This window comes from Electrophorus electricus, chromosome 2, assembly GCF_013358815.1.
Source record: "Electrophorus electricus isolate fEleEle1 chromosome 2, fEleEle1.pri, whole genome shotgun sequence".
NCBI classification, from domain to species: Eukaryota; Metazoa; Chordata; class Actinopteri; order Gymnotiformes; family Gymnotidae; genus Electrophorus; species Electrophorus electricus.
Genome location: NC_049536.1, coordinates 5,123,634 through 5,151,483, shown reverse-complemented (window position 1 = coordinate 5,151,483; position 27,850 = coordinate 5,123,634). Strand labels below are relative to the sequence as shown.

General features: G+C 38.1%; 3 protein-coding genes across 13 annotated transcripts; 1 reads left to right on the top strand and 2 right to left on the bottom strand.

The window, feature by feature from the left end:
- Positions 1 to 114: 114 nt before the first annotated feature.
- On the bottom strand, positions 115 to 6,156 carry si:ch211-87j1.4 (transmembrane protein 178B). 4 transcript variants are annotated; one of them, XM_027003253.2, is made up of 6 exons: positions 6,080 to 6,156; positions 4,079 to 4,170; positions 3,452 to 3,968; positions 2,222 to 2,335; positions 1,543 to 1,680; positions 115 to 1,335 (listed from the first exon to the last, which is right to left on the bottom strand). In XM_027003253.2, the coding sequence occupies exons 3-6, from the start codon at positions 3,861 to 3,863 to the stop codon at positions 1,088 to 1,090; spliced, it is 912 nt and encodes a 303-aa protein (XP_026859054.1). In that variant the 5' UTR covers positions 3,864 to 3,968; positions 4,079 to 4,170; positions 6,080 to 6,156; the 3' UTR covers positions 115 to 1,087. The 4 variants fall into 4 exon arrangements, with proteins under 4 accessions (XP_026859054.1, XP_026859055.1, XP_026859056.1 ...); XM_027003254.2 differs by having other exon boundaries at positions 4,079 to 4,220; positions 6,080 to 6,148; XM_027003255.2 differs by having other exon boundaries at positions 3,452 to 4,220; positions 6,080 to 6,148.
- Positions 6,157 to 7,820: 1,664 nt separating this feature from the next.
- spi1a (Spi-1 proto-oncogene a) lies at positions 7,821 to 14,091 on the top strand. 2 transcript variants are annotated; one of them, XM_035523889.1, is made up of 6 exons: positions 7,821 to 8,108; positions 8,423 to 8,513; positions 10,323 to 10,376; positions 10,615 to 10,778; positions 12,565 to 12,715; positions 13,267 to 14,091. In XM_035523889.1, the coding sequence occupies exons 1-6, from the start codon at positions 8,085 to 8,087 to the stop codon at positions 13,578 to 13,580; spliced, it is 798 nt and encodes a 265-aa protein (XP_035379782.1). In that variant the 5' UTR covers positions 7,821 to 8,084; the 3' UTR covers positions 13,581 to 14,091. The 2 variants fall into 2 exon arrangements, with proteins under 2 accessions (XP_035379782.1, XP_035379783.1); XM_035523890.1 differs by lacking the exon at positions 10,323 to 10,376 and having other exon boundaries at positions 7,822 to 8,108.
- A 1,266-nt stretch (positions 14,092 to 15,357) lies between these two features.
- On the bottom strand, positions 15,358 to 27,478 carry clpxb (caseinolytic mitochondrial matrix peptidase chaperone subunit Xb). 7 transcript variants are annotated; one of them, XM_035522924.1, is made up of 15 exons: positions 27,391 to 27,478; positions 26,754 to 26,818; positions 22,798 to 22,964; positions 22,431 to 22,551; positions 22,069 to 22,223; positions 21,775 to 21,934; positions 21,377 to 21,418; positions 20,101 to 20,277; positions 19,803 to 19,967; positions 19,130 to 19,218; positions 18,196 to 18,360; positions 17,633 to 17,935; positions 16,828 to 16,920; positions 16,636 to 16,742; positions 15,358 to 15,500 (listed from the first exon to the last, which is right to left on the bottom strand). In XM_035522924.1, exons 2-15 carry the CDS (start codon positions 26,809 to 26,811, stop codon positions 15,410 to 15,412), a joined length of 1,893 nt encoding a protein of 630 aa, XP_035378817.1. In that variant the 5' UTR covers positions 26,812 to 26,818; positions 27,391 to 27,478; the 3' UTR covers positions 15,358 to 15,409. The 7 variants fall into 7 exon arrangements, with proteins under 7 accessions (XP_035378817.1, XP_035378795.1, XP_035378799.1 ...); XM_035522902.1 differs by lacking the exon at positions 27,391 to 27,478 and adding an exon at positions 27,015 to 27,341; XM_035522906.1 differs by lacking the exon at positions 27,391 to 27,478 and adding an exon at positions 27,015 to 27,341 and having other exon boundaries at positions 21,377 to 21,412.
- Positions 27,479 to 27,850: the final 372 nt, after the last annotated feature.

The window sequence follows — 27,850 nt, the reverse complement described above, 5'->3', positions numbered from 1 at the left end:
TGTTATTTATCCATGCAAAGAGGATTTCTTGGTTTAGTATTTTTCTTTCTTAACAATTATACATCACTTACTTACAGAACATGAAATTATTTGTTTTCATGATGACAACAAATGTATGATTTATGATAACTTTATTATAAAAAAAAACTTAAATCATGTGAAAACAAACCATTTCCTTTCAAAGCCTTATAGTGCTGCTTTTTACTGCCTTAAAATGATCTTTTTTTTCAAGTCTTTATGATGTCAGAGGTACATAGTCACAAATTACATCAGGAAAGGTGCCAATCAGTAATCATCCATCTCTACAAACCCAGTTCTCTGTTGTGTGCTTTTTACTTTGTCATAAACGTAGCCAAAACCACAAATTAAACAACACACAGAGGAAGACACTTGAAGTTTCTTGTTTCGTTTTGCTTTTTTCTTCCTTGTTTCTATGCAGCAGGCAATGCCAAAACACACAAGAGTTTACTCACTGAAAAGATCTGTCTGTTTACAAGACTGTGTCCACTTTGGAGAATGAAAACCACAGGCAAGAAAGGGTGAGGCAGACACAGAGGAGTTTGAGACAGACTGAATGGGAAGAAGGGAGGGGTGGAAAAGAAAGAGTAAAAGAGAAAGAGACAGACAGAGAGAGAGAGAGAGAGAGAGAGAGAGAGCACCATATGAACAGAACGCCTTCTTGAATTATAAGCCCTGTGACAGGTATTGGTGGTAAATCTTTCATATTTTGTGCTCTTACATAAATCCATCTACCACTTTACAATGTGCAGAGTTCAGACTTTGTTCATTCCAGAGGTTTTTTTATGTTCAATATTTAACAAATCTACCTGGGCTGTTATGGTTGCACAGGGTGCAGAGAATCCTGTTTTAACTCTACAAGATATTTGCTCTGTTAAGTGTGTGCATGTGCATATGGGGTCTGTTTCTATCTGCATGTGTAGTTAAGCACCTCTGTCTGCCTTTCCATACCATACATGTGCATAAGTATATGTGTGCCTGTGAACGTATGGCATGTGTGTGTAGGCTTATGTACCTATCTATGTGCATGTTTGATGTTTGATCAGTTATGCATATCTTCTAAAATCTGTCACACCATGCCATTCTCCTGCCGAGGCTTGTGTACAGTGGTGGTCTGAGGGCTGTGAAGAGAGGGAGCCAGGGTGCAGAGGAAACCAGCCAGCAGTGTGAGGCCCAGGCCTCCCCAGGCACTGAACATGGACCAACCATAGCCATGACTTATGTCCTCTGGCAGCCCGTACAGGTAACGAGGGTACCGGGACAGTTCAAAGTTAATACCAGCAACACATGTGCACAGAGAGATGATGCAACAGGTCCCTAAAGGGTAAGAAACAGAACACAGAGAAAATGATTAATTTAATTGAAGGTTCAAGTATGTGTGCTATTACTTCCAATTGGCAAGCCTGTATTTACTTAATTTAACAACAAATGCATAACAACATACAGTAACTGTTCATGTTCTTCCTCTTGTACTATGCTGCCGCCTAGTGGAGTTCTGAAGGAGTAATCATAAACATAACTCACCTCCCATTAGGAAGAGCAGACCAGCTACATACTGCATCAACTCGTTGTGCTTGCAGCAGCCTAGCACACCGATGATCCAGCCAAACATGATTATGGACACGGCCATGCCTATGAACCCTGCAGTCATCCTTTGCAAATCTTCAGTGAAACAATGACAGCAGTAGATCAATTGGAATTATTTTACAGATTCCCATTAGATTTTAAAAGCACAATGAATTTTATCTGATCTTATTACTATGTAAAGGCATTTTAGCACAGAGATGTGTAACCACCTTGCCATTTCATTACTCTCATTAAGATTTAAGATTTAATCTTTTTAATTAGAGCAAACAAGAGGATATAAAAACAAGTTCCAAGGATTGATGAAAATAATCATGAAAATAATTATTGCCTATATATCAGATCAGTACTGTTCTCTCTTTGAAGGAGGAGTGTCATTCTCTCTTTTTCCACGACCCTATTTTTAGATTCCTCAATTGTCCGGGCTCTGACAGCCATGAAATTAGCCAGCAGAAATGAGCTGCACGAAAGGGTCGGGTTGACTGAAGAAGCGTGAGTGCCTCTCCTTCACTCTCATTCCAGATGAGGTGAGAGGTCCTGGTCAGCTGTTCTGAAGATATATGCCACAGCATTATCAAGCCCTTGACCTGGCCAGTCAGATACCACAGAGATGACTTACGGAGCGCGTGCCACTCATCTTGCTGGATGGTGTTCGTAATGTTTACTGGGAGATTGCGTGGAACATTTGAAGAGGAGTAATAATACTTCACTGCAGTACATCGCCGAAGCAATCCTGTTAAACAAAAACATACATGCATTAATAATCTCTGTTACAATATTCATCGCTGACAATCAACTCGCAAAGCTTTATTTTAATGCATTCCCCAAATGCTGCCTTAAGGTATAATTACAACTCTCACACACGGGGCGTAAATATTTATTAGACCTTAGGCCAAAATAGATCATCTGAATGAGGTGTGAGTGTTTCTGCATAAGGATGGATATATTGGCTAATCTCTTCACTAGGGATGGTCTAGTGAAGCAAGATTGAGCACCCTTGTTTCAATATATGCTATCACAATAAGACAAAATGTTACATAAATAAGATGACATCAATTTGACACCAAAGAATGATACTGCACAACACCTAAGAGTAAAATTCATATTAAATCACCTTTTCATTGAAACGTAATTCAAATGCAGTTAAGAAACTGAAAAGTCTATGAACTTAAACCTGCGATTTTGAAGTTAGGGATATTAGATATTACTGTACCAAAACCAACTGGCAAAACATTTTTTTTTAAAAGTCATGAAATATTTTTAAAGGTTTTTTAAATGTAAATGGTTGGATCCAGAACTCCCCAAACCGAAGAATACTTTAAAGAATTACGATCTTAGTAAGTCCTAAGTCTAGAGTGTAATAACCTATCATACCATGTTCATGTTACCATGTTCAAGTATCCTTAACAGATTTTATGGCATCTGATTCACATTCCCGTTTGAACGAAATACAATCTTCACACAACAATGTGAAGCCATTTCACTCCTGTGCTCTACCTGATCACATTATTTTTTAAAATAAGTATCGCCAGTCTACTTAGCAGGGTCATACTTAACCGTCTGGGAGATATTTGTATCCAAGACAATGTGCGAATGTTTAAGTGCATATATCAGCACCTTGGATAGCGCCAAAAACTTCACAAAGCAGTACGCTATCTCTACTTTTTTTTTTTCTTTCTTTTTTTTTTGCACGATTAGGAACTTCTTGTCCTTCTTGTCAACAGATCCTAGCACTTCTGTTTTCTATGCACGGATCCGGAGTTTACTTTGGGGACACTATCTGGATGTATGCACGGATGTATGTATCGAGGTGGGCCTGCACTTACTGTTTTACTGTTACGAGTCTCACCTTTAAAGATAAGATCCTCATTATCCTGGTCGAAGCCCTCTCTGTGGCACTTCCTCCACAGTCCAGTTGCTGTGGAATTGAAACGCCGACTACACCGTGACTCCATGGCCGAAGTAAAAGGCAGGAGATCTCGCTTTGTCCGGAGAAGCGTTCCGCTGGTGGACGCCATCCTAGCCACATCACCCCCCTTTGGACGCATCCGAAGAGGAAGGTTTTGATTTGAAATATATATGTATCCCGGGTCATTCCTTTTGCTGGCGTATTTCTTGCAGCGCTCCCGGTGCCGACGCGCATCAGTCTCATACCAGTAGTCTGTGCTTATGGCAATTGCTAACAGTCCCAGTGCACAGAAGGCCAAAAATAGACCGGACGCCGTTAATATTCTCATGGTAGCCATATTCCACGACCGCATAAGAGCCTGGACAGATGCTCGATGTGTCGGCCGCTGGTGAGATGTTACCCCGGGACTGCAATCACGGCAGTCCGCTGAACATCCTCCACCTCACTAACCCGGAAACTGCCAAGTCCAACATAGATGGAACCCATATCATCTTAAACTTGACAAAGCGTAGCATTTAACCTTTGTATATTGTTATTGTAGCCCCAGACCTACATGTTTTTACTTACCATCTGTGCTACTAGCTGTTTGGAGTCAGAATTGGCGATAGCCAATGCCGTGAATGGAGACTGGTGATGAAAGCTCTCAGGATTCGTCCGGACTGTTGGCGAACAAGCAGCTTCACAGATTCAGCCGCAGTACTGGGAAAACCTTCAGTCCACAAAAAACGTCACTGTGTCTGTCTAGTTTAGCTCACATTTACAGATTTTGTATAACACGTAGTCATAAAAAAAAACTAAAATGGTGTTGTCAGAAACATGTTCTGGTGTTGCCAAATAAATATTATAAACATATCTGCCGTCAGTCATAGTTCTACATTTAATTTACACTGGACAAAAAAAAGAAAAAAAAACTACTTTTTTTTTGCTTCTCAAACTTAAAAAGTGGATCTTATAGTTTTTGCAGTGTGCGGATATGTTTTTAGAATTTTTCTGTCACGTAACCCTTTAGTTTCTGTCACGGCAATTAGATTTTCCATTATGATTTTCCTATATTTGGCCCATTCCCTCTTCAGTGTCCAGCTGAGAAGATCCACTTTCCTTGATACCGTTTTTCATACTATGTGATGACTATACTACAATAAAATCACCTAAGAGTGTACTGGCACAAAAACATCTATGGGTGACGGGAAAAAAAATCTGAAAACATATTTGGATCCAGCATCCAGAAATACCTAATAAACGGCTGTTTTTTTTTTGTTTTGTTTTTTTTTCACGAAGAAATATCCTCATTGACCGGTGTTATTATTCTACTCTATTAAATATGAGTTGTGAAATGTTGCGAAATGCCATATATGGCCAGAGGATGGAGACAGAATCAAAACGCCTTTCCCAGTCTAGGACAAATGTACAGTACAAGAAAAGGTTTTGCCTACTTAATCAATTTTGTGATGTCACCACCTGTATCCTTAAAGAAAACATTATGTGATTATGATTGTGTAAATTTTGCTGGTGTTAAAAATATTTCCTGATGTAGGTAAAGTTGTTTGCATGACTATAATCTCAAAATCATTGCGTGTATGTTTGTGTATGTGTGTGTGTGTGTGTGTGTGTGTGTGTGTGTGTGTGTGAGGGGGTGGTGTGGTGTCAAGGGCTCCTAATGCCAGGGCTTTAAGATGTGTGTCATGTGTCAGTGTTTTTGTGTGGTTACAGTTGGGCACAGTCCCTGAACATTCAGGAAGCTTGTCAGCAGAGATAAAACTTAAGACATCCAGCTGACAATCTTTCCAAAGGGCTGTAGTACTTAGCATTAGTAAGTTTGCACATCTTGCCGTGTTGGACATAAAGAGAGATTGTGTGCTCACGTGGGGCTGTAATATGAATCAGTTTGTGTGTGAGTGTAACCCCATGGTGTGGCACATTTTGAGAGCCAGATCAGTAGTACTTTATATTAGCATATTAAAGGTGATCATTTTAAAGCTTTCTAAGGAGGAGTTGTCATTTATTTGCTTATGATGTCTATTTATTTGTGTTAAAAAAGAAGGATCTTCAGATTTGCTCATTTGACCGAAATGAGGCCCTTGTGATTCCAAAGAATAACCTAATCCAGTCAGGTAGAGAGGGGACCTAAGAAAACGTTTTTATGCTGGTAGATGAGCTAGCTAAAGAGAGTTACAGTGGGGATGAAACTATTTTAGCCTGTTGTGCAACAGAGACATTAAGTGTGAGCAGATGTAACAGACTTCCTGTGGTTCTAAAAAATACACAGCAATGCATTGTTGGGAAAACACAAGAACACACACGTGCGCACATACACACACACACACACACACACACACACACACACACACACACACACACACACACACACACACCCACATGCACACTTGCAAGCAAACACCACACACACACACACACACACACACACACACACACACATACATCAACATTTCATTCAAAAATATCAATAACTACATAATAATGATGTCACATTATGTTCCCATAAGTGATAACTAATTTTTGAAGATAGAAAAAAACTAAATAAAAAAGAAACAATTTTCTATCACTTACATTGCTTCTTTTAATGAACGTAGCTGAAAGATCAGCTCTCCAAAGGCACATTCCATAGCTGCACACATCCACCACAGCCACTCATGTTTACACAATGATTATGAGGAAATGAATCTGAAACCTTTTGACTTCTCCTTTTACTGCATGTGTGTGCGCATGCATGCCCACACCTCAGTGTAATAAAACTATAGAACTGTATGCATGTATCTGTGAGAGAGAAATATAAACTTATATTTAATATAAAATATAAAATATAAACATTTGTCCTTTGTCTGAGAGCAAGATCACAGAAAACATAGGTCTCAGGGCTATCAATATGCATGTAGTCCTAGTTTAAGTAGCATTTTGAAAGGTGGATGTTGCTACACTGTGCTTGGTTGTGGTGTGTGCATAGCCCATATTAAACCCTCTTTGGCAACATGATGTCAAACGTTTTTAAAATATTGTAGTAGACAAACGGTAATCAAGCATGTTTAGAATAAACGTGTGTGTGTGTGTGAGCACACACATAAATGCAGGCATATATGATTGTGAACTAACTAACATTTTTTAAAGCTCAGCTATCTTTTTGTTTATTGTATTGGAATATGGTGTAACTGCATGTTATGAAATTTTACCCAGAACCATCTCTGCAGCACAAAGCTGTCAACAAAATGATCACTTTTAGACTTTTCAATATAGTAATGTGGAATGTTATAAATCACATATTTTTATTTACTAGGTGTAAATGTATGTATATATTTATCACTCATAAATATAAAAAAATATATAAAATATTTTATTTATTTACTTAGCACTTATTTAGCTAATTAAAGAATACTATGAATTAATATTTTATATTGTATGCTGGAGCAAATTCTCTCCAGTAGGTATTCTGTATATGTATATGTTAAAAATACTGAGAACACCAAACTAACCTAAGCAGGTTAGGTCTATGTTAGGTCTACCCCATTATGGAATCCTCATGTGCATGCTCTAACAGTAGCTGCTTCCTCTAAAGTGGAGAAACAGTGCTAGGCTTTGATTAAAAAAAGGAAGAAGACTCTCTTGGAACTTCACTTTGGTTTAGCCCTAATGTTTGTATTAGCTGGATAATGTTATAATGTTCTATATACAGAAGAAAATTTCCCTTGAATTTCTGTACTTAGCAAGTACTCTTTTATGTCTGTACCTCTGTCTGTAGAACAAAAGATCTCCATTTTCCTAAGACCAAATTGTTAACTTTTATATTTTCATCTTTTTTATACATTTTAACACAAAGTTAAAAATACACATACAGATTTTACCTTGAAATTAAAATTTTAATTTAAAAAAAATTATGTGGCTTGGAATAGAAAGGTTAACATCACAATGTAGTTAACACTTATCATCATGATGTTATTTTAAACCAATGGCCATTAAATTAAGTGACATTTATACAAAATCTTAAAGGGATATAAGATTTGTTTTGTGACAACTGTAATATAAACTTTATGAAATGCCAAATTTTTAAAGTCTTTTATGGGCGATTTAAAGTGTAGCTCAGTCAAACTCCTAAAGATTAAACAATCAGCAATGACAATAATACACGACAAAAAACTTATTACATTAAAATGTGGTCCATTTTCGGAATCTATATCATGATCAACATAAATAAATAATAGCTAACACACTGTAGTGACAGCAAGCCTTTCAGCCAGAACATTATTGGCTGTTAAGACTGATGGAATAAACAGCTATGATTAGGCTACCTCATTTTGACCTATCAAAGTCAGGAAGTTACACACAGCACTGTAGACAGAAGTATCAGTGAGGGACAATAAAGTGCAGTTCTTACTATTTCACTTTCTTTTCTTTATTAGACGGTTACCTGGAGAAAGGATCATTTTAAATACATACCACTTAAAAAAGATATCATAGACTAAAGATCCTGAGAGGTAATTTGCAGTTCATACAATGTATTCTGATTAGCTGAAAAACAGAGAAAAGTATAACAAGTAGTATATGATTACGAAGTCTTGACAGAATGGAGGGCTGTGTCATATCATCTGTAAGTACATTTTCCCATTGCCTAGTGTTGTTTTTACATTTATGAACATAAAACACTGTATGCAGTATTCATTTACAGTAAATAGAACTGGATATGGACAAACCCAAGTAGGTTTTGGCTTAAGCTTTTAACAGGCTATTTTAATTGAGTTTTAAAAAGTCATAAATTTTTTAAAATAAATCTGTATAGATGTACTTGCTGGTTTGCGTTCATAGTTTTGCTTTTTAATTAATACAATATGAGTTAATAGTTAATAATAAAGTTCATTTTTAAAAGTTTTTTAATTTTAATACTTATTTTTCTCAAACTATTAGCCATCAGAAGAAATGATTGCGTATGATCAAGTTTTTCGACCAATGTATGAGTTCTACCCCCAGCTTCCCAGCATTTTAGATGGTCATATGGGTGAGTAATAATAATAATAATAATAATAATAATAATAATAATAATAATCACATTTTGTTGTTGCTGATATTTTTAAGAAATTACAAAAAAATAAAAGAAAAATGTATTTGCACCCCACATTCTTTCTGAACTTCTATTGTAAAATATTACAATTTGTGATAAAATTTACACAAGCAAAAAAGCAAAATGTTTATTAGAGCCATTTGTTGAGAGAATGGATGACAGGCACTTTATAATAAAAAATGGGAAATAAGATAACAACAGAGTGTATAATTCTGATTAATGTTTTCCTGACAAAAACAAGTGGATTGAACATCTGAACATGGCTCATACTAGGATTTTTAAACATATCTGGAAGATGTCCATACCAAAGTGGGAGACTTTCACAACTGACAGCATTAAACAAATAAAGTCTTCCAACCTGTTACCATTCTGAGTTAAATTTAAGAGAATATTGTCCATTGTAGCATCACCATTAATGTAGAGAGACTGGTCATATGCTGCAGAGAAAGCACTTGCCAACTACCTGCACAGAAATGACTCAGTGATGCATATTCAAAGATTCCTTCACCAATGAGAATACAGTGGTGGTCACCAATTCAGAAAGCTTGGATGAACGAGATATTTGCTCCAAACCTAAAGCACATTTCTGCTGTCTTCTATTCAGGCAAAACAGAAGGAAAATGCCTATCCTTTGAGAAAGCTCTCACAGTTTCAACATGCATATAACAAGTTATTGGAATTTATAAAAGTAATACCATCCTCCAGCAGTGACTCCCTCCCGGACTGGCCCAGGGCCAGCTGAATCTCAGAACATTGAGCCCGTTATCAAGAGTCCAGTTAAACAAAAATAATTTGTGCTACAGTTCCGTGACTATGAAGTATAAGAGAGAGACTCTGAAATGCTGGCCTAGGTGGTGGCCCAGTTGGTGTCTCCCTTGCTAAAAACATCTTTCTCCTGTACATATTGATCTTCAACCTCTCTTTGCCCCTGCCATGGGTACCAGAGTTTTGTTTTGTTTTTCTACAAAAACCACAGTTGTGCTACTACCCATGGAGTATTGGCGTTCACTGCAGTATTCAAGACATGCTTGGGGAGCTTTGTACTGTCATGTGTAAACTGCTATAGCTGGGACTCCCCTGACCCACTCAAGTTTATATCCACAGTTTCTGATAGTCTAGCTCCAGATACTGTCCTAGAATGCTTAGACAGACTTTATATTTAGAATGATAGAATGTTAGGATGATATATATATATATATATATATATATATATATATATATATATATATAGAGAGAGAGAGAGAGAGAGAGAGAGAGAGAGAGATAGATAGATAGATAGATAGATAGATAGATAGATAGATAGATAGATAGATAGATAGATAGATAGATAGATAGATAGATAGATAGATCACAGCTTAACATTTAGCATAGTTGTTCCTGCCAAGCTGGCCTTAAAATTCAATAGTTTTAGTTTTTGCAAATCCATCTGCAAATGGATGCTGGATTTTCTTACAGTAAGGCCAGATCTCCACAACAGTAATCCTAAACCCTGAATCACTCCAGATCTGCTGTTTCAGGGCTCAGCAGTATATCTTGCTCATCCATGATTGTACAGCCACTTATAGCAGAAACCATGTTTTACATATGCAGATGACAACACTGGCAGATGAAACCACATAGTGGTTTAATAGTGCATAGCAGAGTTGCATTACAGAGGACTGTAGGACAGATGATTATTTCTGCAACCTATCATTGATCCTCATTCCAATCATCCCAATCACAGACTGTTCTCTCCTCTTGACTCAGGGAAGGGATACTGCACTACTGAGGTGCAGATTACCAGAATCCATCCCACTAAAGGTCACATCTTAACAGCTAACTGTATTGATTCAGTCTCTATACATTTTCACACAAGACACTTTAGAACTGTGAACTATTCTATTCAACTCTTTACACTAAATTACTTCAAAATGACTTTCTCTCTCTCTCTCTCTCTCTCTCTCTCTCTCTCTCTCTCTCTCTCTATATATATATATATATATATATATATATATATATATATATATATATATATATATATATATATCACTCTCTTCAGAGACAGGCTGGGACTACCAAACCGTTCACATTCACCAAAGTGACCTGGAGGTCCCTCCAAGTAGTCACTTCACTGAACTGCACTCTGCCCCATATTGCTATACAAACGTGGAGTCGTTTCACGCCCCTCTGGATTCAGGACTTCTGCCTGTGCTCACTCCTCAGGTTGGAATTCTCACACTTACATTACATTTACATTTATGGCATTTAGTTGACGCGTTTATCAAAAGCCACTTACAATTATGACTGAGTACAACTTGAGCAACTGAGGGTTAAGGGCCTTGCTCAGGGGCCCAACAGTGGAAACTTGGCAGTGGTGGGGCTTAATTACAAGTCAAGTACCTTAAGCACTGAGCTTCCACTGACTACTTAATAATGAAACAGTGTTTTACATTAGTTTAAGAGTATCAGGTAGTAATACAACAGCACAGAACACTCAATCTACAACAGTAATAAGAGCTCAAGTAATAATTTGAATTAAAAACGGCTAAATTTGGTTCTAATCTAAAATTCTATAATTCTATAATTGATTTTAAATGTTTAGTTTGGAATTTTAACACTTAACTCATCAATGCACAAAAAATGCAAAGTTTAGAGTTTAAACAAAATGCTCAGCAGGAAGTGACAGGACATTTCCGAGCTGCAGACACTCAGAGTAATTGCTCAATGCTGCCTTTTCCTGGCTGAGGACTGTGGTCAGTGACATGTCTCAATCAGGGAGATACAGCAAATCAGATTCAGAAAAACATAATAAAGAACTAGGACATGTAAAATGTATTATAATTAATTAGTTCAGGTGCAAAATAAGTTACCTCCAGAATTTTAAATGTGTTTAATAATTTTTGCAGGTTTTTTTCTTTTTTTTTTGATGATCCATGGCTTTAGCAACCAGTTCCTCTTTCATTTTAAAGTAATTTTGTGGTTTCCAAGTATGTGGCTGTTATTCCAACATTGTGTCAACTTTGCAATTTTCCTGATATAATGCAAAACAACAACAAAAAATAATAATATGATTTTCTTAGGTTTGAATAAGATCATACTCCTACTATACTGATAAAATGACTGAGATTTAGAACCAGTGCAAACACTTGTGCTTCAATACTTTTTTTAATGTATTTTTATGATAAATGATATGTGCTTCAGATTTTTTACAAAGCCACTGATGAGCATATGAACATGTCCTGCATATTCAGGTTTCTCTTATATAGCATCAGGAGGTGCTGGTCGGTTGCCAGTTCCTTCCCATCTCAAGCCTGGACTATTGCACCTCACTCCGGGCATGCCTCCTAGCACACACTAGATTCTAGCATCTGATCCAGAATGCAGCTACATGACTCATATTCAATCCAAATTTCTTCCCAAATTCAACCACTACACTGCACTACTACATTCCCTCCATTGGCTTCCTGAAATTGCTCGCATCAGATTTCAAACCCTGACACTTGCCTACAATGCCAGAAATGGATCTGCTCCCTCTTACCTGAATGCCCTTGTCTGACACCACACCCTATACTGCACCCTTTGTTGCATTACTATAGAATAACTTGAACCACTGCCTCCTAAGAGACAGGGAAGACATGCCTCAAGACTCTTCTGTACTAGCACCCAAAAGGTGGAATGAATCCCCCTACCTCTCCATGCAAGAGTCTCTTGCTGTCTTCAAATGTAGAATAAAGACCCAACTCTTCAAGAAGCATGATCCATGGTCACTTCAAGGCACTTGAATAATCACTAATCCTTCACTTACATCTCTTCATAAAAATTGTATGTCCTCACTTTATGTGTACTACCTCTGACAGGGCCCTAGCTGAATGGTATCCTTAGACTCAGGCCTAGTATAATAGCTTAAGGATTTCTTCCATGAAGACAGCTAAGCACTATTGTAAGTCACTCTTGACCAGAGCATCTGCTAAATGCTGTAAATGTAAATGAACATGGCTCTGCTCCACAGTATGTCACTCTCCCACGGTATGAGTGCTCCCCTCACGCCCCCTGCAGCACTGATGATGAAGATGTGAGGGGCCGCAGCCCACCCTTCGAGGTGTCAGAAGGGGAAGAGGAGCATGAGGAGAAGCATGGTGCCAGCTCCGCTGGTGTACCAGGTGAGTTAGGAGCATGAGGAGAAGCATGGTGCCAGCTCCGCTGGTGTACCAGGTGAGTTAGGAGCATGAGGAGAAGCATGGTGCCAGTTCAGCTGGTGTACCAGGTGAGTTAGGAGCATGAGGAGAAGCATGGTGCCAGCTCTGCTGGTGTACCAGGTGAGTTAGGAGCATGAGGAGAAGCATGGTGCCAGCTCTGCTGGTGTACCAGTTGAGTTAGGAGCGGGAGACTCAGCCAAGGTACAGCATCTTCATCAACACTTAGTTTCTGCAGGGTTTTAATGACGCTGTTAGAAACTCTGAAGTTGTTCTGACCGTCTTCTTTCTACTGGGACAACAAAGGACAAATTGTCAAATAAGATTATAGTTAAGAAACAGTAAGGTTAAAGTGAGGGGTAGTAGCAGTAACCACAATATTTTTTTAATTCACCGAGCAGCTGTTTATTTGTTTAAAACATGAGTAAATAGAATATGGTGGTAACTAGTTGAAAACTAGCCATGTGATTGTTACGGAAAGTCTTGTATAAAGTTTGATCTTATTTTTGGTCCTCCAGGCAACAAAAGAAAAGTACGTCTTTATCAGTTCCTCTTGGAACTGCTGAGAGATGGGGATATGAAAGACTGTATTTGGTGGGTGGACAGAGAGAGAGGCACCTTTCAGTTCTCTTCCAAGCACAAGGAGATGCTAGCCAGTCGCTGGGGTCTGCAGAAAGGCAACCGTAAGAGAATGACCTATCAGAAGATGGCCAGGGCCTTGCGAAACTACAGCAAGACTGGAGAGGTAAAAAAGGTCAAGAAGAAACTGACATACCAGTTCAGTAGTGAGGTGCTGCGAAAGATTCCAGTAGAAAGAAAATATCGCCAATAAAGAGAGGAATCCTGCAGCGCTATGCTGCATGACAGCAGACATCTCTGCAGAACCAATGGAGATCACCGAAGTCTGACTTCAACTGTTTATCTCAGGGACTTCATACTAGACAAATACTTTTAGGACTTCTTTTTAAGACATGGTATAAATTTTATAATTGTTTCCTTGTGTGTGCATAGATGTAATTTATAGAGTATAATGAAAAACATCCATCAGTGTGACTTATTTCCATGAATTGTTCCAAATACTACAAATCACAGCTTGCGGGATGTCATATTAGGAGAAACTATAATATGTAGACCTACAGGTTGGGATTTCAAAAATTAACATCCTCGCACTAATTAGAGCTTTGAATGCACTGCCCCCTAGTGGTTTGATCCACATACAAAACCATGCATCTTTATATAAAAACGCTATTAGGAATTACTGCTTACTCAGTCAGACCACAATGTTAGAGACACAATTTTTATTTATGTTTTAAAACTATGTATAAATTCTCTGAGATTTCAAACTTAATGTGTGGTGAATTGTTGACATTTAAAATGAATGAAGGAATCTGATTCAGAAAATAATTTTCTAAAAAAAAAATAAAATAAATTATATATATATATATATATATATATATATATATATATATATATATATATATATATATATATATAAAAACATTTAAAAATTAAAGGACCGAGAAAAGTGAACATAATTTCATTATAATGTAAAAATGCTTAATTAGCGCTGAGAGTTCAACAGGAAAATCTTCATAAAACAAAGATGTGCATTACATCACAGATGTGTATCACAAAATACACTGGACTAAAGTGTGTGTGCACACATCTAAACCAGATGTGTGCTGATATAAGTTATTTGAAAAAGTGCTTGAGCTATGATTTGAGTAAAACATACAATCCAGATGTTATGAAGTCAGGGGGAAGAGAAGCATTTGACTTTTTTTTTTTTAAATAAGTTATTTCTGTAACCTTGTGCCATTCCTGACTTTTTCCAGAGTGTATGCACCGATTTAAAATCAAATCCATTTATTCTTGGTTAAATATAAATGCTAAACCTACAACACTAGAGCAGTATTTTACACAGCATTTTAAAAAACCAACAGCATTGCTAGAATATGCAAGGAGGGAGATGGCACACCCTCAACTCAAACACAAATATTGAAAACAGCATGTATGCACAAACATACTTTTGTCTTCAAGTGCATAATATGACCTTTCAGGGTAATCTACCCATTTGCATTACCTGCACACTAAAAAAAAAAAGCACAAAAATATTAAGAACAATATAGAACTTTTAGATATATATATAAAAAAAAATAAAAATTCAGTGTTTGTTAATAACCCTTAGGGCCAACTGCATTAGTGTGAATACCATTATTCTGTACACATTTTACAGGCAATAGTAAGACTGGGACCAGAAGGCAATTAAAAGGCCTATTTAAATGATTCAGCTGACATCTGCTGCTGTGAGGATAATGGTTGTGAACCCTTTGGAGCCATTTGTATTTCTGCATGAATGACTCAAACTGTAATCTGGTCTTCATCCAAGTCTTAATAAATAAAAATATTTTTAAATAGTCTTGTTTAACAACCAGCACATTTTACAGGGCCATCTTAATAAATGGTTAATGAAGATCAGGTCACACATTAGGAGCAAAAATTCAGATAATTTCAAACTATTAATTCCAGCCTCTATAAGATATAATTCTCTTTAGGTCCAACTACGGTCCCCTCTCCCAGGCCTGACCCAGAGAAAGCTGCTTCTTGACTTTAAAATGACCATTCTATATCTAGATCTTGAAAGGATTAGCAGCCACATTATCAGTTGTTGGCAATATCTGCTTGTCTTGGCCAGTTGTCCTCCTCAATGCTAGAATCATATTCCTCTTCTGTGATCTCCTTAGCTGGAGCCCTGAATTGTCACACACACACACACACACACACACACACACACACAGACACACACAGACACACACAGACACATTTTTTTCCCCTCATCAAGTTGCTTTAATAAAAAAAAGAACTAGGGCATTTTAAAGAAGCAGTAAGTCACTGACCACAAAAAGTAGTAAAAAGTGATTATTATTATTATTATTAGCGGTGTAACAATGCACTCTGTTCATGATTCATTACAATTCCCGATAATGGATTCACAATTCAATTTTTGAAAAAAAAATTTTTATGAAAAAATACATTTTTCGTAACTGTAGAAACAATGCAAAAAATTAAACTTTTTCTTGTATAAAATTTAACAAAAAATCTTAAGTCCCCTGCAATTAGAAGAAATCAGGAGCATACATTTGCAATTGTAAACAAAACGTAGCTTTACCATATATTAAATAACCAAGTAAAAGTATTTTTACATTTCTGAAGCATAAACAACGCAAAATACTGTGCAAATATTTAACAAGAATTTGTATTCCCCTGTAATTAAAAGAAAATACACAGAAAATTCAAGGAACATTGATTTATAATGTGCTATTGTATTAAAATGTTTTATTATAATAGCTTTGCCATAGGACAAGTGAGACCCTTGGTGTTCAAATAATACAACTGCATTAGATTGCATAATTAACAGAACACAATCATCCATCAAAACAATGCACAGTGACACACGTCTGCATTGTTACACCCCTAATTATTATTTTTACATTTTTCTAGCTCACATGAGATGAAGATTCAAACTGATTTGTGGACCTCAAATGAACCAGTTTATGCTCTAGAGAGTGGGTCCCCTGCATGGAGGTACATGGAGGTGGCCATGTTTAAAATAGATTTAGTACAGAATCTCTGAAACATCCAGGTCACTGTGTGTCAGTATAAAATGTCAGTTTCGCAACATGTAGAATCATTGGAAAAAACTTGACCTATTGCTCCTTTACATTTGACTTATTGCTCCCTTATTTGCTGTATTTATGGTACAAGAAGTAAACATTTTTTAAGACACCTAATATTTATTACCCAAGGAAAATAAATGGTTTGAAAATATGCAACAGGATGAAAATGTGTCTGGCAGTGAGATTGAAGGGGATGTGTGCCTGGTCTACCTGATATAACAAGGCTCACTCTTGCCCAGGACCACATCCTTATTCAGCTCCACAGTCACTATGTCTGAGTGTGGCACCTCAAACATGGGCTCCAACAGCAGCTTCTCCTGCAGGGTACAGCACAGCACAGCATCACTGATTAAACCCAGCCAGAGGAAAGTGGGCTGTGAGGAGAAGGGGCTTGTCCTTTACCATGATTGACCGCAGGCCGCGGGCACCAGTCTTTCTCTCGAGAGCTAGTCTGGCAATGGCCCTCAGGGCTTCAGGAGTTACATTTAGCTCACACTGAAACATGAAATACAACAATCAGCCACAGCTTACAAAACACTACAGTACCATATGAGAGGCTTTTAGTAAAGCTATGCTAAAGACAGCCTGCTACTGAATTGGACCTTTAAATATTGACCTTGTTAAAGCAGAGGGGCACCAGCTACAGAGGCTGATAAACTTGAGTCTGTATGTAAGGCTTGCCCTGCCTACAATATGACACTCATATCACTTTTCCACCATCAAAATGCTGGCGCTCATGCTGGTTCCTGCAAACTAGTATGATTTTTAAAAATGGACCTGCATTGCCACTGCTTTGAGAACACAACGAATATGTATGTGGGCTTTCCATCATCAGGAAACAGAAGTCAGAAGACTTTGTATAAACTATATGGCCATAGCACAAGTAATGCATTTGGTTTTCTGCAGACCACTGATGATTTACTGCTGTGTTTGCTGTGGTTCATGTGCTATTAGTTGTAAACGGCGTTAAGGCAGGTAAACAACTTTACAAGGTTATGCTAGGACACCGCCCTTCGTGCACTTACATCATAGGTTGCTTGGTTCCAGACCAATTATGGGGCCAGTTCGGCACCAGTTTTTCTGGGCGAGAACCTGTGATTTTGTGGTGGAAAAGCATGGCACTGTTTGGGATTTTAGCACCAGTACGGGCACCATGCCAGTGGAAAATTGCTAACAGAGAGGGACAGATGCAGGGGGAGCTCCTCACTTTGTCCATGCTGAAAAGGGCCTGGTACTGAGGCACCACTGCGTTGCGGGGCTGTGTGAGAATGCGCACCAGCGCCTCTTCGTCAAGGCTGTGCAGCGGCACCACCACAGGCAGCCGGCCCACAAACTCGGGGATCATGCCGAACTCGATGAGGTCCCGCGCTTCCGCATGCCTCAGGAGACTGTCCTTCTCCTGGATTTCGGCCTCTGCGTCCACTCCACTTCCTGCGCTGTAGGCCTGGCCTGCGGCTGCCGCTGCCCGCCGGCCCTGACCCAGGTTAGAGGGTGTGCCAAAACCCAGGTACTGCCAAAACACCAGTGAAGTATGGAAACAATTAGAATGCAAGAAGAAAATATATTATGGCAGTGAACTGATATGCTTAACCACCTTAAATAATGGGACCAGGAAAAAATATATGTATTTTAATGGCACCAGTAGAGGCTTCCTTTCTCTTCAGAAAGATAATTTTACATCACTGAAAAAAAAGGATTTCTGAAGGCCTCTGACACATCTGAAAATGACAAGGGGACAGTTTTTTGCAGTGATATGTATGTCTCAGTCACCTTCTCATTCTTCCTGTGGCTAATGATGCGGTCCAGCCCATTGAAGGCCCCTGATGCCACAAACAGGATGTTGGTTGTGTCTACCTGCACAGTTTCTCCTCGCAGCTTTCTGCTGTTCTTTTCTGGAACATTTACAATTGTCCCTTCTAGAAGCTTTAACAAACCCTAAACAGACATGCAAGAAAACAAAACAGTTTTAATAAAACAAATCCCAAACATCAATGCATGAAGAGCAGGATTAACTCATTTTCGTTAAAACAGCACACTAGACACTATAAACGAAAGTGAATGACATCAAAGAGAGGAGCCTGAATTATAGATACACTTGCCAGATGGAGATAGGCACTTGATGTTAGTCATTTTCTACTGCCACTCTCATACTATACACACGTTTTTGATAAGTATAAACTATGCTTTAATTTGCCTGCTACACAGTCCTTGATGCAAGGTTGAGGCAAGTTAGCCTAAATAGAATTTTTTAAACTTTGTTATCTCATTCCAACTGTAGAGAAAAATTACAAATATAATAATCAGACATTAGCCTAAACTGGACCTGAGGACTTAAAAGCCTTGTTTATACACACGGTACAGGCTTACACGCAGTACAGGTCGTGTGCGTCACTTTATAATTAAGACTAGTACCACAATGTTCACGGTAAGTCAAAATGTCTCAGTAACAGGAACTCACTGCCAATCCTCACAACATAACACTGCTTGATCTTTCACACTAATGACTGATGGCAGCATATGGTCCTTCCACTATGGTTGAATAGTGGTCAGCCACTATGCTCATTACATAGCTACACCCCCATAAAGAAAATAAAGCAGTTAGGTGAAGAAGGACTCCAGATGTGGGTGTCCATGGCAGTGGAGGGATCAGGACACACAGGGAGACAGACATGCCCTTTTCTGAGAAGCTGCTCCACGTACACACCTGCTGAACGCCTTCTCCTCCTACATCTCGGAGCTGATGGATTCCTGGAACACTGCCAATTTTATCCACTTCATCCAGAAATACTATCCCTGTGGTGTCAGCATGCGCGAGAAAGGGGAAAATTGAGAGGTGTTTCAATAACTGGAACTGGGGGAGTGGGTAAAGAGAAAGAACGAAAGAAAGAACAAAAAGAGAGAGAGAGAATGAAAAGACTCAGAGACAGAGAGTGCAAGACAGAGAAAGGGTGTGGAAGGGGGGTGGGTGGAGGTAGAGTGAGAGATTGAGAGTGAGCAAGAGAGGGATTACTGCAATGTACTGTTTCTACCCAAAACAATGGGCACATTTTGAAGGTCAAACCCATGTGTCCCTGATTAACATGTCAATACAAGTTACATGATCATTACAAGATCATTCTGTTTCAAAACACTAACAGGCAGCATGGCTAGGCGCACAACTATGAAAACATACAGTATAGTAAACCCACAGCTACCAGCATGCCCATGATCCTTGACCCTGATCTTACTGCCCAACATTGCCATGTTCTGCATGCTTGGAAACTACATGGGTTTAATTTGGATATACAATGAATACAGCCTACTAAGCAGGATGTCAGGTGCTTTGCTCCAGATTTAAAGTAAATAAGCTGGCTTTGATATCTCCCAAAAGCACCCACCTTGCTGGGCCTTCTCCACTGAGTAGTTGGCATCTTGCAGTAGTTTGGCGATAACAGATTCAATATCCTCACCCACATATCCTGCCTGCGTCAGGGTAGTACAGTCACAGAGAGCAAAGGGAACATCCAAACACCTAGCCAGTGTCTGTGCCAAAAGAGTTTTACCTGCAGAGTAAATCAATCATCAGCAAGACACGAGAGAGAGAGAGACATTTATAACTTTTGTATTTCTTTTTTCCCTTCATTTATATGCAATGTGTTGGCATGGGAGGACACATTTGGAATGTTGGTCACATACCAGATCCAGTAGGGCCCAGGAGTATAATGTTGCTCTTCTCCAGTTTAATGTCAGAATGGGCGGAGTCTAGCACTTCCCCACCTCTTCTCTCCTGAGGAGCTTGCTGAGTGGCCTGCTGGTGAACAGTCGCACCGAGCGCACTACCATGTTGGTTGATCCCAGCAATCTGAAGCAACTCTGATGACAAAAATAGTCAACACACACTTCAGCTTTAGAAAGCAAATACACACTGTAGAAAGCACTGTTCTAAGATAAGAAAATCAGTGTGTGGCAGAGTCACTGAGAGTAAGCAGTGACCATGAACCCAGTGGCTTTGGCTCATAAACAAAAACATGAGGAATAAAACATTTTCTCTCATCCTATCCCAATATTCATAAACAAGTCTCTATTTATTAATTGTTAATTAAGTATTTATTTTGTACATTTATTATGCCATATTATATATATATATATTTTACACATACATATACACACACACACACACACACACAGCAATATATTTAACATCTTACTGCTGTTGATCAAAACATATTTAGCATACAATCATAAATTTTGTCTCCCGGCAACAAATGCGGAGCATTTAAACTTTAGACATGTAGCCTTATATATGAATATGAAGGAAAAAGTAACTGACTGACTGAAGGTCAAGAGGAGTGGATGGGCTTGCACTCCCAAACCTTTTATATTACTATTGGGCTGCTAATGTTTTGAATTTGGTTTGGGTCCCTCAGCACTGATTGGTGCATTCTCATGTCGCCACTCACTCCCCATTGTTGCGCCACTCTCCCCTTTTTCATCACTGGGGACATTTTTTTGTGCATTAATGAGAACAAGGAAAGGAAAGAAGGAAGAACGAAGAAGGAAATAGCTGCCTTAAATATTAAAAAAAAACATTCCGCAATGGGAGCTGGAGGGTGGGAAGGTCTTAAAAAACATGCTAACTAGTGCCAAATACGGTCATTCAGCAGACTGCTAATAAGGTACTGAATGCAGAAAGGCTATTTAAAAAGTTCAATAGCATATTTCTCTGCATAGACGACAACAATGAACAGACATATTCTTACATATTATTGCACAATCATCAGACTGCAAACATGGATGAGTACAGCCACATGACTATTCAGATTAATGAGCAGTCATTTTGCCTCCAAACTTAAACTTTCTTTGCACCAAAATGCACGAAGTAGAGGACCCAAGAAGGGAAACCGATCACGTACAGAAAGTGGATATAGAAACACTGTAGAGTAGGTGAGGTGCGGGGAAACAAGGGACTCACTTGTAAATCTGTATTCATCTTCCCGTCTTCTGATCTCTAGCTCTACCAAAAGAGGAGGAAAAAAGACCTTCCCTGATACAAAAGCCCAAGACACTGTAAACGGGTATGGTTAAGATGCCTGTCCTGGACACGGGATTCTGGACTAGCTGGTTTGAGTCCACAGCTCACTGACTAAATAGCAAAGCACATAGGCAGTTTCAGCACCATGGTGAGTGGCATACTTCTCCTGCTTTAATTAGGCCTGTTTCATTAAGACACACCTTGTATTAATGAAATTTTAATGTTGCATTTAATGTTTATAAAGATCATGCATGCAAACTTGTGTTTAAAACACAAACTAAATGTGTTAGAAGGTTTAATAAACTTTATTTAAGGTTTCTGTAGAGGAGTGCACAAACCTCGTGGCAAGATGGAGCCCTGCTTCTCCATGTCCTCTGGCTGTCTGCCTCCTGCCGGGAGGTTGTTGTAGATTCGTTTGTAATGGTTGTACACTGCTACGGCCAACACTTTCTTTGCGTATGACTGGCCAACAATATATTTATCGAGGTAGGAATAGATCTGTAGTGAAACAATATTAAAAAATAAAAAAAGCATAGGTCATGTTTTGTCCTTATTATCACCAGCATTTAGGCCTCCAAATTACAATAGTAGGAATGTTAATATTGTTCACTGGTTGTTGCAGTGCATCATACCTTTTTAGGGGGTGGGGGAGGTTTCTGGGCAAATGCCAGTTTAACAGCCTGAGCAGCAGATTCTGTCTCCTTATTCAGACCCTTCTTGGAGTCAGTTTCAGAAAGAACCACAAAGAAATGATGACATTTTTCACATTTCACAAAACGTGTAGACGCTGAAAAGAGGTGGATGCACACAGACAGGTTCGTATTAATCCACTACTTCATAGTGCACACTGAGGATTTATTACAAATTGTACTGATAATACAAAACAGTTTTTTAATTGAAAAACTGAGTAAATAAAAAGGCCTAATTCATAATCAATCCACCTTCATAATTATATGAAATTATAGTCACCCTAAAAGTAGTTAAAAATACTTACACACAAACGTCTCCACATGTGTGCAGGGGTCTCCACATTTGGGGCAACATAGTTGATTCCCCCCTTTGCCTGACCCCCCTGAGCCTGTCAATCTCTTTCCTTCCATCTCTGTTGAACTTTTCTGCACAATAAAAATACTGCAGTCAATAAATATTTAATCTGAACTCTCGAACTTCCCTGAAGCAGTCTCAAACACTTCTGCTTCTTCCCACTGGAGTACTGGACCATATGGTCATCATTAAACGGCCAAAAATGTAAAATGCTTTAAAATATGCACAGATGACTATAAAAAATGTATCCTACTAAGAGACAGTTTAGATGTGACTCAGTTATATTTGCTCAGTGATGTGGTGGAGCAAATCTTCACCTTTCCTCCATCACTGGAGCCATCTTTTGGTGTGCCATCCTTTGAGGCAAAACACACTGCTGTCTGTGAGAACAATCTGACTCGCACTTCTGAAGATAGATGACTTTCAGGGAACACTGATGTACCAAGGGCAAAGAGGTGAATGCGGGACCATGACAACCCTGTAACTGCAGAAGATTTGTGTATAAGGCAAGGCAAGTTTAAGTTTTTGTATAGCACATTTCATTACAAAGAGTTAATTCTTTACATAAACAAAAATAAAGGTATATAGATCTTAATCATAAATAAAATAGAGGGTGTGTGTGTGGGTGTTTTTATATATATTATATTACACACACACACACACACACACACACACACACACACACACACACACACACACACACACACACACACACACAAACCTTTTAAACAAACAGTCTTTAAACATAGAGTCCATGGTCATTGTTATTTTGTTTCTGTGTTCTGTAAGGGACTGCTCAAACTCAAAATACTCAATGGAAGCACTGAAATGTTTAAAGAAGCATGTGCAGCCTCTGAGTCGTCATAAAAAGCTGAAGTAAATCAGATTCTGCAAAAGTTAAAACAAAACCAGTTCAAACTACTGAGGAATTCTGGCCAGTTAAACAACACTGAGAAACAAGTGTTTTACTGGATGAAAGGTTAAAACTGGCCTTGTTTTAACTTTTTAATTACCAATATCTATGAGATCTATTCATTTGCTGTGCAAAATCATTACTAAATAAAAGAGATGAGTTTCATTCACTCTTAAACCAACTTGGCCACAGACTGACTGTCACAGAAACATGCATATATAGCACATGAATCCTTACTTATCAAGGAGTATCAGCTGTTCAGGAAAAACAGATGATTTTAAAATATGAAAGATGATGGTAACTTTGTATGTCTGGGACCATCATGCAACTAGGGTTGCAAGCATATATGTATATTCAGTTATGTTATAAATGTCTTTCCTATGCAGTTTCAAAATTACTGGAAAGAATACTGTATCATCTATCTTTGGCAAATGAAATAAATTTAAAATAAGTGTTACAAGCTAATTCATGCTATTGACACAATAACGTTGAAATTACCCCAAGCAGGGATTATCCTGAGTAGCAAATTATCTAAAACTATCTACCAAACAAATTATTTTCTGATCATTCTTAGTTCAAACAGGTAGTGGAGAAATCAAGACATGCCTCTTTGCTAGGTGTAACAGTCAGCAACCCTAAGAACTTCTACTGCAGTCCTAAAACTTTAGCATATTTGGGTTCAAGCAATAATCAGTTTGCTCTATGTACAATCAGCACTAAAAAGAAACCCACTAAAAAAAGTAAGACAGGTGGCTTGTGAAAGAATAGGAGCCTTTGCTCTTTACATTGCTAAAACAGATTGGTCACAAATATATCAGTCACAGTCTGCTGAAGTTGAAGATATTCAAAATGCATACATCTTTGTATATCTTCATGCTAATATAATGAAAGAATATTAAAAAGATAAACATTAGATGGCAGAGAAAGGAAAGAAGTTTAAGCCCTAAAAGAACAGCAAAAAGGAACACGAAAGGGAATCGACCCAAGGGCAGCCAAGTGGCCAAAGAACAGAACGAATAATTTGTTTCTCCAAAACTGCCTCACAACCAGCTCCCTTAATTCAGGATAGGGAGAAAGTTCCAGTTGAAACAAATACAAAATATAAAGTTTATCATTTAGAAAACACTAATGAACTTCATATTAACTAGTCGTTGAGAAAAACCTCCAAATGTCTGGAATTTTTTAGTGTAATGGCCATAAATATGGGTTCCAAAAGAGGACTTGCTCACAATCTATTCCACACTGAACAGGCCATGTTCAGAATATGCTGATGTGTTATACCTGGGTTGCTGAAACAAACAAGAGCCGACCTTAGAATGGGTCCAGAAAAGAGAAATCAAGATAATGGCAAAATGCAATTCCACTCCAGTTCTTCCTACAATGTACTCAAAAAGACAAAAGGCTACTATGAGACATCATGTTTTGGATGACTTGCACCCAAAAACAGCAGCAAGGTTTCACAAATCCAAACCATTTGACATTAACTGCTGTTAGAACTAACCGACAGACAAAGAACAGAATATTATCCATGGCTATCAGACTTTTAATGTCAATCATAAATATTTATGATTGTCTTGTATTGAAGCTGTATTACTGTTATAGGTTAGTATTTTAGTACCTTTTGGTTCTTGGATGTCCAGTTAGTCAGGTTATCTATGACCTTAATGTTTTTAGAGGTTGAACAATTATTTAATAGTTTTTTTGTTGGTTTTGCCATTTAAGTGACATCAAACCAAGTGTGAATGTGACAACCAAAACACTCAAAAAGAAAAATGAGGAATGGGAGCATTTTAGTAAAGAGGACAAACAAGTTTCATGCATGCTCATGCACCTGAAAAGAAGTGGTCGACTTGTCAACTACGTAACCGTGGTGTTGACTGCAAAGATTCTGCAGTAGCATGGTAAATAAACATTATCCTCACTTTTGTGAGATATTACTTTATTTTAAAAAAAGAAAACAAACAAAAACATCCAACCCATAAAAACAACAAAAAAATGCAATGCTAAAAAGTAAATGAGGCTACAGCCTCTCTTTAAGATGATTAATGATGACTTGTTAATTAATGCACGAGTCAGTTTGCTACAAAGGTCAAGTAGCACCAGTGGTCAATTTGCCTGTAGCAGTATTTTGGTAAATGATGTTTACAATCTTTACAAGAAGTGTCTCAGTGCTGTAATGTTGCCAGAAAGCAGACTGAAAGCCACCGAAATAACCATTAGCATTCAGCTGCTATGTTGGTTGGACAAATGTTTTTCTCCATAATTTTGCCTATACGAGGGAGGTTTGAGATGTATAAATACTTAGTATGGAGACATCCAGATAATGCTTTACAGAGTGTCTTAACTACGGTTTTGTATTTCTCTTGGTAGGTGCCTGACAGAAGGGATCAACTTACCATTTGTTGCAAGTATGTTGCTAGACAGCTGAAAGCTTCTTTTAAAAAGCTAGCTGGTAGGAAGTTGAGAGGAAGATGGGTGGATTTAAGTGCTGCACTCCTGAAGAGGTTTAAAATCAATAGCACTACATTTAGACATAACTGAATTATTTCTGTGTGGTGACAAATGAAGTTAGGTCATAGCAGGGATATGTTGAAGGCCAGACTATTTTCCCCCCCATTATATATGTTGACAGAGAGGACGTCAGGGGCAACTTGTCATGGAGGGTCAAAGACAGTCTGGTTTTTTTTTTTATGATAACAGATAACAGTTTCACCCTTTTTTTTTTTGTAATTTTGTATATAAAGGATCTGTTTAGAGAGGTCATAGTTTAGCTTTCCTCCATTTATGATTGGTTTCCTAGATTTCTTTTTATTTTTATTTATTACATTACACATTACTTAATTTATTAAGAAACCCTAATAAATAAAATATCCAGAAGCTTTGTTCTACTTGCAGTTAAAACTTGACAATTCACCTTTGTTATGTCAGGAACAGACAATACAATAGAAATCTTTTGTCCAAGTTAGAATTTTCAAGCACACAAGATCTAACTCAAATAACCATTCATGTGAATAAATGCCAAATATTTATGCGAACGAGAAGCTGAACTTAGGTTTCTTGAGACGTAATAGTTTTGGGGGGTTTTTTGGAATAAGGTTTCCATAACTCTATTAACGCAATATTTCTGGCACTTCTACGACTTTGAGACCCTTGTTATACTAACATTTCACGAAAATCACCGTACTTGAATCATTTTAATTCTAATAGTGTTTGTTTCGAGGACACACAACTGTTTGCAACGCAGATTAACAGACTATCTACAATAATAGCCAACGTGTTAAAGATTCAGAAGAACATGAAGGGGGAAATGTCCCTTAAATATCCTATCTTGTAGTTAGCCGAGTTTGCTGGTCTACTTACCCTTCTGTGCTGAATTTAAAAGCACCCTCGCAGCAGATCTACATATACAGGACATCATTTGACTTCTGAAGAAAAGAAAATGGGTTAACCTAGATAACATCCATCATAACTGCGTAGCTAAGATGGGAAACTAGACACCAGAGAGCTAACTAGCCAGCTAACCTAGTTGGTTAGTTAGCTAGCAGCTTACTTAGGGTCTGGAGCAGAAGGTCCAAGTTCAACATCAAGTGAGTAGATAACTAAGCTACTTGACAGCTTTACCTGAAGAACCACTTCGACCTGAAGCTTGCTAAGCTAGCTAGCAAAACTGTATCGACGGTTGTAACTACAAGTACGAAAAGTCTCATGTCAGCGTCGCCATGCTCGAATATAATGTGTAGGTCTCTGTTTATCATCTACAACAGCATAGCCATCTGAACTGTACTCGGTGTGCTGTAATCGCTAAAGTCGGTCGCCTAAACTAGACCACCGCTAAATGTTAACTTATCCTAGTTATGCTAGCCAACGCTAAACTTCACAAACACGTATCACAAGCTGCAGAGGGGATTTCTACGCACGGTCACGGTTAGTCGATGCTGCCGACTGTCGTTAGCAGTTAGGGTAACACGCATGTCAATATTTAGGATGCATGACGTACACAGAGGTTTATGCAGCGATTAATAGCGGATTCATAGCTTGAATCGTCTTTGACCCGATTTCCATTTTGTCCGATGCTCTGCATGGCCATGTATTTTTGCAGAATCCAGTGTGCCATAAGATGTACACAGCTCCCTCATGATGTTACACTGTTCCAGGATAATATACATCAACAAATGTAAGTGTGGCTTCTTAGCAATCACCTGCCAAATCTTGGAAGCTTTGAAGTGACTTTCCACAGCTACTTCCTATACAATAATGGTTTTTAAGAATGCTCACTAATTCGCTAGATCATGACTTGACAGCTAATGATGTATTTGATATTAAAGTATTATTCGGGGTTTCCATTATGCCGATTTCTCTTCTTTACAAACATATTTTATAATAGTTATATTTAGAATACAAAGAACAAACACAAAAGAGAAAACAATTTATATCATCATTTATAACAATAATACTCA

Excerpts from the sequence above, each read along its gene's own strand:
- si:ch211-87j1.4 (XM_027003253.2), bottom strand. The coding sequence starts at position 3,863 with ATGCGGTCGTGGAATATGGCTACCATGAGAATATTAACGGCGTCCGGT. Across the intron at positions 2,336-3,451 it reads TGAGGATCTTATCTTTAAAG|GATTGCTTCGGCGATGTACT; the intron begins GTGAGACTCGTA and ends TTTGTTTAACAG. Across the intron at positions 1,681-2,221 it reads AGATGAGTGGCACGCGCTCC|ATTTGCAAAGGATGACTGCA; the intron begins GTAAGTCATCTC and ends GTTTCACTGAAG.
- clpxb (XM_035522902.1), bottom strand. The coding sequence starts at position 27,148 with ATGATAAACAGAGACCTACACATTATATTCGAGCATGGCGACGCTGAC. Across the intron at positions 21,935-22,068 it reads CTCCCCCACCCCCTAAAAAG|ATCTATTCCTACCTCGATAA; the intron begins GTATGATGCACT and ends GTTTCACTACAG. Across the intron at positions 16,743-16,827 it reads GCGGCCTGCGGTCAATCATG|GAGAAGCTGCTGTTGGAGCC; the intron begins GTAAAGGACAAG and ends TGTACCCTGCAG.
- spi1a (XM_035523889.1), top strand. The coding sequence starts at position 8,085 with ATGGAGGGCTGTGTCATATCATCT. Across the intron at positions 8,514-10,322 it reads CATTTTAGATGGTCATATGG|GGAAGGGATACTGCACTACT; the intron begins GTGAGTAATAAT and ends CTCTTGACTCAG. Across the intron at positions 10,377-10,614 it reads CAGAATCCATCCCACTAAAG|AGACAGGCTGGGACTACCAA; the intron begins GTCACATCTTAA and ends CACTCTCTTCAG.